Source organism: Natrix helvetica (assembly GCF_964273705.1).
Source record: "Natrix helvetica genome assembly, chromosome: 2".
NCBI classification, from domain to species: domain Eukaryota; kingdom Metazoa; phylum Chordata; class Lepidosauria; order Squamata; family Natricidae; genus Natrix; species Natrix helvetica.
The window spans coordinates 196,721,408-196,736,838 of NC_138552.1; the positions used below are offsets into that span (position 1 = coordinate 196,721,408).

At 37.7% G+C, this 15,431-nt stretch overlaps 1 protein-coding gene across 1 annotated transcript in view; it reads left to right on the plus strand.

Annotated features, from left to right (window-relative positions):
* Nucleotides 1–15,431, plus strand: part of LAMA2 (laminin subunit alpha 2) — a 464,667-nt gene that overhangs the window by 264,275 nt on the left and 184,961 nt on the right. Inside the window, exon 16 of the mRNA XM_081941542.1 lies at nucleotides 7,764–7,877. Coding sequence (XP_081797668.1) covers nucleotides 7,764–7,877 — 114 coding nt within the window. The remainder of the gene's footprint in view (nucleotides 1–7,763; nucleotides 7,878–15,431) is intronic.

The window sequence follows — 15,431 nt, forward strand, 5'->3', positions numbered from 1 at the left end:
TTAAGCTGGCATTGTTTTCCGTGAGTCATCATATTTCACCTTTTCTATCCTCCACATAACTGTAATGAAGAGGTTTGGAAAGTGTTCCTTTTGGTTTTAATTAACTTTGATTTACCATATGTGTGTGTGTGTGTGTGTGTGTGTGTGTGTTGTATTTGTACTGATAAATAAATAAAGGGAGACTAGTAAATCTACGAAAATCTATGAAAACATATATATATATATATATTTGTACTGATAAATAAATAAAGGGAGACTAGTATAGATCTATTTCGAGCTAATTAGCTCTCATAAGCTAGCCATACCCTTACTGGGATTTGAACCCGGGCTGTATATATCTTAGGCAGGAGTTTTAGCCAGTAAGCCATGGGCTCTGTTCCTTATCAGTTGAGCCAGGGAAATAGGTATGTATTTGTGTTACAACCCCTGGTATGACTAAATATGGGAGGAAGGTCACTACTCCCTCTTTCTGTCCTTCGGCTTATCACAGAAGACCATGCAGGCAGAAAACCATATTTTTATTTTTAATGTTGTCTTTTTATATTTGTGTTATATTTGTACTGATAATTTGTACTGTCTCCCTTTATTTATTTATCAGTACAAATATAATACATACATACATACATACATACATACATACATACATACATATATATATATATATATATATATATACACATACATACATATATACACATACATACATATACATATACATATACACACACACACACACACACACACACACACTTCCTCCCTTTCCCAGCACCTTAAAGCAACAGGGCATGAAATTGATTTTGAAGGAACCAAATTAATCTCCAAAACAGAACACTTCAACAAGAGAATAATTATGGAAGCCATCGAAATAGAGAAACACCCCCACTATGTGAATAAACGTGATGAATCCTCCCACCTACCAGACATCTGGAAACCAGCCCTAGTCAACAAACGAACCCCACCCTCCACCCAGGTCATTGCAACACAAAAGAACAACGGACACACAGCCAGCACCTCAGCCACACAGGATAATACGAAACAGCCGACCAATCTATAAACATAAACTCCATCTACCAATCAGGATGCAACTACACAGCCAATCAACCCATTTACAGCAGCAAAGCCAGCACTCCACACACACACACACACCAAGATTCATAGAAAGACGACAGCTCTGACCACGCCTTACTCGCACAAAGTCGAAAACATCAGCCTGAAGATACACATACATACACATACACACACACACACACAAACACATACACACACACACACATGTATATATATATAATACAATTGGATGTTTTTAGCTCAGTTTAAAAAAAACTGAAAGCTTTCTTTAGTCCCTTATCATTCTAAATAACTTTACAAATAATCATATTTATGTATTATATGTCAACTCAAATGTATCTGAGATATTTTCATTTACAGAGTAGCAATCTTACCCCTGGGAACACCTACGGGTGACTTCTGAACTGATGTGCGTGGAATTGTCTGATATTTTATATAATGTTCATAACATGCAGCTATGAAACAGTCCTTTGGGCTTAATCACTTTATTTGACATTATATTTAAAAACTCTGAATGCTCAAAATCAAAATATGTGATATGTTTTAGAATTTCAAAACGAAGCAACACATTTGTGCTTGAGACGATACATAACGTTTTTCATACAGATGTGTGATGGTCTCCTCCCCTCCCATACACACTCACACACAAACACACACACACACACTTTCCCCCTGTGATGATTGATTCATCAATTTAGTAGAGTGCAGTCTTGTTGAAGGTTATAATATGTAAAATCTGAATATTTTCAACCAAATAATATCTAGTCTATATTTGGAGTAAGTGCATGTATGCTTAACTAACATGTCAAGGCGTTGCTGGTGGAGCTTTTAAATGCAAAATTTTGAAAACTAGGTCTCTAAGGAAGCATTTTAAAAGCCCAAAGATGTTCTGTTTCACAATACTATAAACAACGTGCCATTTATACAAGCACTCTAGGCATTTACTTGTCAGCTCTCTTCTTTTAAAGCACCATGATTTTATACATGTTATTTAGGTCATGGAGCCTTGATTCTCATACCAGATATAGTCACTTCTTTATCTTATTATAAATACTAATGTTAAAAAAAACACCCACCAAAGGTAGCTTATAAAAGGCTGATGATAGATTTTGAAGGGTTTTGTAGATGTTCAAAAAACTTGTTTGATCAGAAATATCAGTTGAGCAAATGCAACTAATGTAGGTGATGGATGGTTATTTATTTATTTACTTTTTCTGCATAGGACTTCCATACGAAATTGAGTTACAGCATTAAAAAAAAGTAGGCATCAGAATATGAAACATGAAATATTGCAACAAAAAAATAATGTTTGCCTTGTATCCTCAGTTTAAAAAACCCAAAATGACTATTGGCTGTCTCCAAAGCAAAATTTGAATTATGATTTAAGGGATGAAATATACAAAGTAGTTTCCCTGAAAACATTGCACCATTAAATCATAATGCATTTTTCCCCTAATTAAACCACCCTGTTAACAAGGATACAGTTTTAAATATATTCATAGGGTCTTGAAATTAAATATTTCCCAAAGGATAAAGAAGAAAAACCTAGTTTTACAGGGCAATAAACATATGTGGAAGGGGCACCCACCATTTCTTTTCTGGGACTGGACCTCTGAGTATATGCAGGTAGCAGTGACGTGCGGTGAGGTTTATGGCTGGTGAGGCTGGTGACATCATCAGGAAGGCGGGGAATGGGTCCATGTGTGCAGGAGGCTACGGCAGCCTCAGCCTCCTGCACACATGGTCCCATTCCCCGCCTTCCTGAGTCAACATGAAGGAGACCGCGGAGCGCAAGCCGGCAGAGCGTGCTCCGCGGTCACCTTCATGTTGACTCAGGAAGGCAGGGAATCGGACCACGTGTGTCTTTTCCCTTTTCCCTTTTTTTTCTTTTCATGATGAGAGCGGTGAGGCTCTGCCTCCCCTGCCTCTCCTGACCGCACGTCCCTGGCAGGTAGTCCTCGACTTATTACCATAATTGAGCCCAGAATTTCTGTCACTAAGCAAGGTGGTTGTGAGATAAGGCCTACTGGATGTCATGACCTGTTTAGCCCTGATTGCTAAGAAAATCACTGCAGTTTTTAAATGAATCATCTGGTCGTTAAGTGAATCCAGCTTCACCCATTGATTTTAATTGTTAGGAAAGTTGCAATGGCAATCATGTAACTCCAGAATTTCAAATTGCCAAGCACCTGTGATGCTATAATGGTCATAAGTACAAGGACTGGCCCTAAGTCATTTTTTTCAGTGCTGTTGTAACTTCAAACAATTGCTAAATGATGGCTATAAATTGAGGACTACATAGGTTCTTTTTTGAGGCCCAGTTTCTTGCCATATCAAGTCTTTCAAGACACATCCCGGTTGAATTGGCTATTCTAAAACTCTTAAGAGAAAGGAGGCTTGCCAAGGCACTATTGCTATTACTATGTACATTACCTATTAGTCTGTCAAATTTACAGAACTGACTCAAGCAGATATTTGGTTGCCAAGAATAGTCCAGGAGCTGCCCTCCTCCCTTAAATCAAATAAATAAGAAGAACCCATGTTGTCATATTGACTTGGCAAAAACTATTACAAGCAGTTCAACACACAGCTAATTAAATACCTATTTACTGCATTTTATAACATAAAAATAATTGCCTGAGCCAGGTACCTTATTCATTTTAACAGAGATTACAGACTACAGATTAGCAGAATTGGAAGAGACGTTATAGGTCATCTAGTCCAACCCCTGTGCAAGCATGAGACCCTACATCATTTCTGGCAAATGGTAGTCCAATCTCAAGGTCAGATGGTCCTGACCTTCAGTAATATATGTGGCCAAGTCACTCTTACGTAACACATGTTGTCTGGGACCTATGGAAACAAAGAGCAAGCAATGGATGCTACCTTTTCATTCTAACCTAAGATTCTTCCATTCCCCAGATTTTCTTAAGAGTGGCTATTAAATCAGTTTTCAACACAGTAGTGTGACTTGTGGGTTGCTTTTGAAATGGGTTTTTCAGTCTGTAAGTCCTTTTTTCTTATGTACAAGCACATAAGATTTGGAGTAAAGTTTAATTCACAGGAGGAGCAACATGAGAGATTCTTCTCATAGGGATTCCTATGCTGGAACAGACATTTATAGAAAGGAAAGCAATACCTAGTTACATTTTATAAAGTACTTTTATTCCTTTTCTTTCTTGCTGGTATGGCAGTTCCTCAAATATTTATCTGAATAAAAGCAAACCAATCAGATTGTTTATAGACTCCTTTCTGCTGAGAGAAATGTTTATACAATTTCAACTGAAACAATTTCAAGTGTTCTTGCAAACTTCAGTTGTAAAACAGAACAGCCCATGCTTTTTTTCCTGGATGGCATCATCATCATCATCATCATCATCATCATTATTATTATTATTTTCTCATGTGTAAGTTTTATTTTCTGTTAAACTATTCAGTGAAAATATTCAGCTGAAGAGATGAAGTATTTAAAAGATAAATTAAAAGATTATAAGGAAACTTTTGGACATCATTCTGCAACACTGTGTGAACAATTTCAACCCTTAGAGAAACTGTAAATATTTAGGGTTTTTTTGAATTCTCTCCCTACTTACACACAGAAAGATGCAAAAGCAGCAAGATACTAGCTACAAGCAGTTGTGTCGGCATGTTCAAACCCATAAAATAGAGCCAAAATATGATAGTCAGAATTGCTGTCTGGCATCTTATTCTGAAGTGCAAGCAAAAGTCAGGTTTTTTTTTTTTTTTGATAGCTCATACTTGAAATATGCCTGAGGGATGACCATGCAGTAGATAATATAAGGTATTGAATCACAATTGCTTGCGTGGGTGGGGGGGAATCCTCCTGTTAAATGCAGTATCACACATATTAGAGCAGTGTTTCTAAAGCTCAGCCCTTTTACGATGTGTGGACTTCAAATCCCAGAATTTCCCAACCAGCGAACTGCTTGCTGGTGAATTCTGGGAATTGAAGTCCACACATCTTAATGTTCTAAGGTTGAGAAACAATGCACTGGAGTGCTGTATGAGAGCTAAGGGTGTGGAAGGAACAAATATGCCATATTTGATTCTATCCTGACTGTTCAGCGCTAGATTTTCTTGTGTTGAGTGGGAAGTTCTAAACCAGTTTCTACTTATGTTCAAATGAACGTAACTTCAGAACTTTTACCTCTTTGCCATATACAGGTAGTTCTTGACTTATGACCCACAACCGAGGCTGAAATTTCTATTGCTAAGCGAGACATTTGTTAAAAAGAATTTTGCCCCATTTTACAACCTTTCTTGTCACAGCTGTTAAATAAATCACTGCGGTGATTAAGTTAGCAACATGGTCATTAAGTGAATCTGGTTTCCCCATTGACTTTGCCTGTCAGAAGGTCGCAAAAGGGGATTACATGATCCTGAGATACTGCAACTATCATAAATATTAAATCAGTTGCCAGGCATCTGAATTTTGATCACATGACCATGGGGATAAGAATGAAAAACAGTCATAAGTCACTTTTTTCAGTGCCGCTGTAACTTCAAACAGTCACTAAACAAACTGTTGTAAGTCAATGACTATCTATAGCAGGGGTCAGCAACCCGCAAGTCTGGAGCCTCATGTGGCTCTTTCACCCCTCTGCTGCAGCTCCCTGTTGCCAGTTGACATCACAATTTTGAGAAGAGCTTCCAGTTGGGGTGGGAAGCAGGAGGAGACTCTATGGCAAGGGATAGATTTTCTGGTCAGCTCCACAATTGATAGGGCTTTCGGTTAGGACAGGTAGAGGAAAAAGGATGCCGCGCTAGGAGGAAACTCTATGGTGGGGGAACCGGACTTCCGTCAGCTCCAGAATTGAACGGGGGGCGGGGGGAGCCTTCCGGTTAGGACCTTTGTGGAGTTTTTAAGGTTGCTGACCCTTAACCTATAGAATGACATTCATGAAGGTTCACTGCCTTCCTAACTTTTGTAAGAACATTGAATGCCTGTATAGGAAGTTGATATTTTATGTATCAGGTACCCCTACAATAAAACAGCTTAACCATGATGTATTGAATTATCAACAAAATTGACTGAGTTTACAAAATACGCTAAGTTCTAAACCACATTTTATAAATGATATGGTTTTTCTCAACCTAATCAACCATAACCAAATCATATTATGCTTGAATGAAGTGCAATTACAAAGCTGCATCCATCCCAATTTCTTGGACAAATATTAACATTCTAATTACTATGGTATGGCTGACTATATAAAACATGTTTACCAACCTGTACACGTGGTGTTAACATTCTTCCAGGCACAACTCTGTGTGGAATTTTTCCATGAACAGTTTCATTCTACTAGGTCTACAAGTGAAGGGGAATCAGAGCTATGCTTTCCTGTTGCCTGCTAATTTGCCTTCTTTCTTTTTAACCTCCAATCCAAAATAATTGCACTGAAGTTTTAGCTACGGAATGCCTTTTCTCTTACCTTTTACCCCTTTTTTCAATAATTTGCTTTCTAACTATATTCAGTCTCCATATTGGTATGTCAAGCTATCTTACTTCCATCCTTTACTTCTCTGCTTTTATTTTGCCTTTCCAGCAGAACAATCAAGCTAAGGCTTCTTTTAATCTTACTCCAACCTTTTCTGTTCAGGTCAGTATCTTAGACAATCATAACAGTGAGACAAGCTTCTTTGTTTGATTTTAACAACACCAGCCTTTATTCCAGATCAAAATAGTTCTCAGTTATATAAAACATCTGAACAAAGTTTGGGCTAATTTCTTGGGAGGAATAACAGGTGGACTGTCAGTCATTTTCTCTACCTGGCATTTAAGCCAATACATCAGTGGAACCATGGGATGCCTGACAATGCCACACACTGAGCAACACACATGCCAGAGGAGTATGTAGACTAATATATTGGACTAGGTTTTCAGGATGCTTGGTTCCAAAGGCAGGAGTCTAGTTAGTATGTGGTCTGCAAAGCTGACTACTTTGCCTCTGAAAATATAGCCACAGTTGCCAGCAAAAAAAAAAAAATCACTGTTCTCTAGGCCAAGGTCACTAAATACTAAAATCCAACACTGCCCAGTATGTAGACTGCTTACCTTCATTTGGGAAATCAATATTGTTCAAACGTAAAAATTTGGGGGTACAGCAAAGTGGGTTGCAAGCAGTATTTATGGCCATGGAAACAGATGGAATGGGAAAATGAAAATAAGTACTTAAGAAGAAAGCAAATAAAGAGTACAAAGCAGAGCAGGGTGATGAGATGGCAAAACATGTTGAGAAATAAAACTTAGCAGATTTAGAAGATGGATAAGGGGAAGAAAACCATGGTCAATAGAAATGGAATGCCACCTGTCCGATATCATTATCTGTATACTAAGGTGATACATTATCTTATCAAGTCCCAAAGGTGCTTTTTTCAAGAGGCAACTGGACTTTCTGGTTTTTCTTCGAAGACGTTTCGCTTCTCATCCAAGAAGTTTCTTCAGCTCTATAATCAAGAGCTGAAGAAGCTTCTCGAATGAGATGCGAAATGTCTTCAAAGAAAAAACAGAAACTCTAGTTGCCTCTTGAAAAAAGCCTTTGGGATAACCATGATTTGGCTGACTGAGAATTTCTGCAATTATCTTATTGTCTTCTGTTTGCATGTTAGTGGCATTTTGCATTTTTAAAAATATTCTTCATTGCATTTTTTTTAATGTTTCATTTTTTTTCTAGTCATGCTGGCGAGGACACAGGCGAGTTAATGGCACCATCGTTGGTGGAATCTGTAGGCCGTGCACTTGTTTTGGTCATGCAGAGTCCTGTGATGACATCACTGGAGAGTGCCTGGTAAGTGCTGCTTGACAGCTCAGCATAATATTGCAATTGAATTAACTACCGGGGAGATGCTGATTTTTTAAAAAAGTAAAGGCTTCCCCTGTTCAGTTATGTCCAATTCTAAGGGTCAGTGCTCATCTCTGTTTCCTAGCTAAGGGAGCCAGAATTGTCTGGAGATGCTTCCATGGTCATATGACCTGCATCACTGTATGCCGAGGCGCAAGTAACACTTACTTTCACACTAAAGTGGTACCTATTTATCTACTTGCATTTGCATGCTTTTGAACTGTTTGTCAGGAACTGGAGCAAGAACAGGAGCTCACCCCATTATACGGTACTTGGGTCTCAAACTGACAACCTTCTTGTGGCAGTCCAGGATCTTAACCACTAGGCCACCACACGCCTTTTAGAGATACTAACTACTTAAAGAAAAAAAATAGCTGTGATTTGGATCTTTATTAATAGATTGCTTCTGAAGTTAAAGAATCACTTGGTAGTATGATAAAATAGCTCATGAGCATAAGGGTGAGCAAGAAAACGTATGATATTTATCTGACAGCAATAGTCCTTATCCAAAATAGCAGAGAGAAAAGCTTCTGGTCAGGCATGAAATCCTCTTACCTTCGCTACCGGTTCGGAACCGGGAGCGCACGTGCAGAGCATCCGTGATGACAATTGGGAGGGTGGGCGGAGCCTCCCACCACCGCCACTACCGGTTCCCTTGAACTGGTGCGAACCAGCAGAATACCACCTCTGCTTCTGGTGTACTGTACAATGTTCTAATTTCTGTTGTGAGATTTACTTAACATATAGAATAGTGTAGGAAATTATTAGTAACTACTATTGTAATACATCATGCAGGTATAATTGTAATTCTCAGTAAATATAAAAATTCTTACGAAAGAAAATGATTGCAAAGGAAACATAGCTTAGGCTACATGGAAAGGTGCCTTTTCCTGATTGAATGCATAAATCTTACAGCTGCCTACTAATTCGGAATTAAATGCATTTATGAGTCAGAATAATAATACTTAGAGTGCCAATGTTTTCAGCCTGCTCTCTAGCTTATTTTGACTGTGTAAATTACGCTGAATAGACTGCTTTGATTAACTCAAGGGCATTTTAGTTTTATATTGTCTGACATGGCATGAAGCTTGAAACAACATTTCTCATTTCATTAGTCCTGCAGAAATTCAATTTGAGCCACTGCCAGTTGAATGGGATATCATATTCCAGATTCCCTCTAGTATTTGAACCAACTCGGCATTGTTCTTCTCAAGGAAAAGTTTCAAGGAAAAAGCTAAATAAAAATGCAGTGGGTTTACAATACAGGCTCGCATTTGAAATACCATTGTCCTCCCTGTTTTGTCTCTGTATGAAATGTCTATATATTCCGCAGTTTAAACTATTTTAAATTGCTGGGTTTTTGAAAATGTACCTTTATGAAAAAAATCCCTTAAATAATTCACATATTAATTTTATATTTGATATAGAAATATGTACAGGACGAACTATAAACTATTAAAATGATTTTTAAACTCTTAAATTTCCCTAGCAACTCATTAGTGTAATGTAACAAATATTATTTTTTCTAAATTGCGGTTTGGCTTTGGGCAAAGGTAAAATGTGCAAGACTAAAATACCTGGAATCTTGCTCTCCCAAATGGAGTACAACCTAAAACTTTTTTTTTTCAGTTGCTTGTCTGTCGGTGGAAGAATAGAACTGTTTATTTAACCGGTGTTTAATTTTATAATTAGTTTTCTGTACTAACGCCAATAAATAAATTTAATGTGGGACGACTAGGTAGGAAAAGCCTGGAACTAGGAAAATTCAATTCAGCACTATATCTGTCTGCAGTGTCATATTTATCTGCAGTTTTACAATGCGTCTCAGTCCTCTTTTCTGTAGTGTTCAAATACAACCTGTATCAGAGAAAATCACACACTGTCTAAACCTTGAAAAAGTATTTCTGTTGGCTGTAAGTTAAGTAGGATTGGTCGGTGCCCAGACAGGCTATTAAATGCTGCAATTCAATTTGGATCATAAGACTTTTGAAGTGAAAGAAGGAAGACTGAGAAAGGTAAAAAGACACACCACATCAAAGTGATTTTTTTCTCCCTAACTAAGTCGTATTCCGCCTTTTGGACTTCTCATTACTATTCATCATGTTTTTCAGTAATACAACAGATAATTTAAGCAGCTAATTTACTGATACCTTTCTACTGAATCTTTTTTGGCTTTGAAATATAGTTAAAAAGAAACTGAATATGTTTCTTTCACAGTTTGATTCATAATAAGATCTCAGATCAAGACAAGGTCTATATGAAAAAGCCTACCTCTCATATGCATGTTGGAATAACTTGCAAGGTCTTTGATCCCAACAGACTGTTGCATACTGAAGAACTATACATTCATGGTGTCATTGTAATGTACATCATGACTTCTTCCATAGCTAGCACAAGCTATAAGCTGCTTGGTTATACTTTAGGCACATTCTGGTTGGTTGGTTGGTTACACTATAGGCACATTCTGCCTTGCACATGCAAAGCCATTCATGGACCTTAATTCTTGTAGTTCTTTGTTCTTTTTGTTTTTATGTTGTGTGTTTGTTTAAATTCACTTCTGACTACACTAGTATGCTGCTGTTCCTCCCTAAACCTCAGAGCAGCTAACAATGTCAATTTAAGATCATCCCAAATATATAAAAAGTAATAGAAAAGATGCAAACCAAAGGATAGAAATGCCATGTATCCACCAAACCACTTTCATTTTTGACACACCCCGCTGTGCAAAATGGAACAAAATAGAACATCATTTTTCTGGAACCTGAGAGGAATGAAGCTGAACAAATCTCTTCCAGGAAACTGAAAACACCAACTTTTGAGGCCGTAAGAGGTTGCAATCTCATCAGCACAAGATCTTCATGGAATTGACTCTCTTTGATCTGGTTGGACTGACAGATGTATACAGGAGAAGGTCTTCCTTTTGACAATCAGAGCAATGTAGGGTCTTAAAGGTATCAACATAGAGCAGCGGCCCCCAACATTTTGGGCACCGAGACCAGTTCTGTGGAGAAAGGTATTTCTCCAGACAGGAAGGGGCATAGTTTTGTGTGCTGCCTATATGGGGCTTCACTTGTTTGCACAGCCTGGTTTTTGGCCGAGAACCGGTGCCAACCCATGGACCAGAGATTGGGGACCCCTTGCCATGTTCATATATCTGACTTTTTGTGAGTCACCAACAGTCCTTGTGATTATGGCAGGATGGTATTTGCTGGCCAGGCTATGGTTTAGCAATGGTTTAACTGGTCTTTCCCACATTACGGAAGTTTGGACTATATGATTCTTGAAGATCCTTCCAACTCTACAGTTTTATGATTCTATAAATTAGACTGACATGTTCCTTCTCACTCACTTATCTAGTAATTGTGGGCATCCACTGGTTCTTGCTTTTGTGAAATTGACAAAATAAAGTGCTACAGTATAAGTTCCACCCCATTCATAAGTTCCTACAGTGTCATGATATGCTTAACATAGGGGTTGCATTGTTTTTGTTATTCTGACCTCTTTGTATTCATCCCCAATAGCAATAGCACTTAGACTTATATACCACTTCATAGTGATTTCCAGATCTCTCTAAGCGGTTTACAGACTCAGCATATTGCCCCAAATTATCTGGGTCCTTATTTTACTGAAGGATGGAAGGCTGAGTCAACCTGGAGCTGTTGAGAATCGAACTGCCAAACTGCAGGCAGTCTGATGTCAGCAGAATTAGCTGCAGTACTACATTCTAACCATTGTGGTATCACGGCTCTTGATGGATGCCAGTGCTAGTAAGTTATGTTAGTTTAGTATTATATTAGTATTAGTATTATGATGTCATCTAGAAAAACTTTTTACTTTCCTTTATTTCTCCTGAGATAATTTATCAATGTTTCATTTTAAAAATAGGGAGTCATCATTGTTCATTTCAGATTCTTGCCTTATCCAAAAGCATACGAAAGGTCTAACTTCAATGTCATCTGCTTCCTCTCACAAGCCGTCTTAAAACTAAAAACACAGACCTCGTTTCTTGACATTCTTTTCTTCCTATCTCTTGTTTTGCTTAATTTATAGTCTCACCTACTTTTTATCCTCCAGATGCCTTAATAATTAATAATAATTAATCTCCCTAAGCAGGATTGTATATATTAGTAGGTTTTTTAAAAAACAGTTTTAGTTCTTGTTTGGTTCCTGCTCTTCTTTTTCTTTTCTTTCCCACCAGTAAATGCAACAGCTGGCCTATGAATTGACTAACTGTGGATTTGCATACAGATGCCAGCTTCATTGGAAGTCACGTAATTCTGATGAATTTAATATTTCAAGGACTTGAATATTGCATTTGTTTTATACTGTTGTTTGTTATCCTGAGTGGTAATTAGCATTGCTCTTTCTCGTTTTGGTTTGAATTTACAGGTAATTCTCAACTTACAACATCTTTAAGTAGTGTAATCATTAAATTAGGCATACACTGCCTTTTATCCTGTGGCCATTAAGCAAGTCATCACATGATAGCCATTTGCAAACTTCTCTGCTGGCTTCTTAGCTATAAACCATTTGGAAAGGTCACGAATGACCATGCTGTCTCAGGACATTGCAATCAATGTTGTGATTGTTGCATTTATGCCTAAATAGCAATCACATGACTGTTGGGATGCACCCAACCATGCCATAAGCGTAAGGATCTGTCATGTCACTATTTTCAGCATTGGCATTACTTCCAATATTCCCTGAATAAATGGTTATAAGTTAAGGGCTACCTGGGATGTTTTTAATCAACACCACATCGAATCATTTCAATTAAACTGAAAAGATGAAATAATCAAGCAATCAATGGCAGTATTCTCTTGTTGCCTGCTAATTGTTGCCTGGATTTTTACAGTCTAGATCTGTCACAGCATTATAACAGACACCGAAACACCAGCTACCTTTTCCTTGCAGCTTTATGTTACCTTTCCTTTTTCTTCTCACACCAGCAACCCTCTTATTGTAAACTGACAGATGGTGAGTAAGTCATCTAAGGAGCCATATGGTCAAATATGGACTTGAGGCTCCTTAGTTACAGTCCAGAATATGGAACTTTGGAGCTATAGAATAATGAAACAATATAGCTGCCGTTTTCTTCGTTTCATATTTCTTAAGTTCAATCATGGAACAGCAGACCTGTTAGATCTATCTTTTGTCTATTTTATCCAGGTTTTTTTTTAATGTACTGGTTTGTTCTCCTGGTGCAGAGGACCGTAAAACAATGGTATTATTTTTCCTCAAAAGCATGCCTAATAAAAAATAAGCAATTTCGTACTTGATTTCTTGCTGTGGGTTAGAGATATAAGAAGGCAGGGGAATCCAATAATTCAGAGCCATGGTAAGCATGGAATATGCCATGGCCAAAATGAAGGAAGGGGTTGAAATCAGGAAAGGCATTTTTGGAGTTGGGTTACACATATGGGAGACTAGCATTTTGTGTGAGCTATGTGATGTCATATCCAAAAATAAATCATCAGATTATCAGAATTGTGAATGTACAACACAAAAATAGCATATAAATGCTCTTCAATAGTATGTATCTTCAACTGCAAGTAAGAAAACTAAAGAAAGCAAAGACAAATGAAAAAAAAATTATCTTTCTTCCTAAACCCAATATTTCTTTGGTTTCTTACTTCCCATTTATAATGATATTCTCATAATAATCTATCTTTTAGGTTATGAGCAACCATTAGGAAATGGGTCTTCCCTTCCTTCTTTTCTTCCTCCATTCTTCTATGAAAGGACTCAAGACAGCTTTCCTTAATGCAGTCAATGTAATTATAATAATATGAATAATATACCAAATTAAAAATCTATCTCAAGCCAAACTTATTATTGTTAATATTTAAATACCTTGCAAAATGTGATAGTCTTTAAGTGCCACCTTAAAGGGCAGAAGGTTAGGAGCACCATATACATATATTAGGAGGCAAGTGTTACAAAATATCACTTCAGACATTTCAGTGACCTTCAGTATTGTGTACCATGGTATCCTTCTGGATGATCTGTGAGGTTTTAGGATTTAAGGGACAGAGTTTCATTGATTCTACTCTTTCCTGAATGACTAGTTCTAATTAAAGAAGTCATGACCAGTGGTGGGATTCAAATAATTTAACAATCAGGTCTCTGCCCTAATGACCAGCTGGATAGATAGGGCTTGGTGGTCATGTGACCGTGTGGGCATGGCCAACTCAACATCACTCAGGTCGATGGGGGCTTCGCCTTAGCTGTTACAATGTGATAAGGGTTAATCAGAGAGGCAGTTTCTGTAAGCAGGGCGATAAACATTACGCTAGAAGCAACACCAGAATGTTTCCTTCCTGCCTTCCTTACAGGATTAGCTTTGTAAACAGTGGAAAAAAACAAAATAAGATTTCTTCCAACAACCGGTTCTCTGAACTGCTTAGAAAGTTAACAACCGGTTTTCCCAAATAGGTGCAAACTGGCTGAATCCCACCACTGGTCATGACTATACATACTCCAATAAATGGCCTTTCAGACAGGCTTTGACCCATTTTTCTTTCCTCAGATCATTTTGGATCTACTCTGAAAGTCTAGTGTTTGACTATTTGAGTTTTGTAAGATTTCTTAGGATAAGCCTATGGTTTCTGTTGAGGACATAAAGGCACATACACATTCCCATTTCCAGTGCATGGTGATTGAAGACCACAACCTACTTCTTGCTCTAGTCTAGGGAAAAGAAGGACTAAGGGTGACATGATAGCTGTGTTCCAATATTTGAGGGACTGCTACAAAGAAGAAGGGGTCAACCTATTTTCCAAAGCAACAGAAGACAAGACAAGAAACAATGGATATAAACTAATCAAGGAGAGGAGCAACCTAGATCTAAGGATAAATTTCCTAATAGTGAGGAATGGTTTGCCTTCTGAAGGTGTTAGTGCTCCATCACTGGATGCTTTTAAGAAGAGGCTGGACAGTCACTTATCTCAAATGCTATAAGATCTGCTACTTGAATAGGCGGTTGGACTAGAAGACTTCCAAGGTCTCTTCCAACTCTGTTATTCTGTTATCTGTTATCAACATTCTGGTATCTGTTAAGTCTCCAGAATCAATGCCTGTCCTGCTATGAGATACAGGAGTTTAGGAAGGGCTGTCACTGGGCAATGCAGCAATCAGTAAAATAAGAAAATAAGCCAATACTCTGGTATCTAATCCCTACTGAATGTTGTATACATGTTATCAATTAGCATAATTATTGAAATATATCCTGAGCCAGGTTGTTCATGAATTAGAAGTCATTAAGGCAATGAAAAGTATAGTTAACTACTGGGACAGGTAAAAGGGAGGGATCTAACAGATGTCACTTCAATTTTCTGTATGGAAGATGATGATTATAATATTGGACTAGAGAAACTCAATACAATGAAAGTCAGTCATATGACTTACAAGGTGATCTTGAGTCATATATTGGTTTTCAGACTATCATTGTTTATAAAGTTGTTACAAGAATGCGAAATAGGCTGGGAATAGGCTATATAA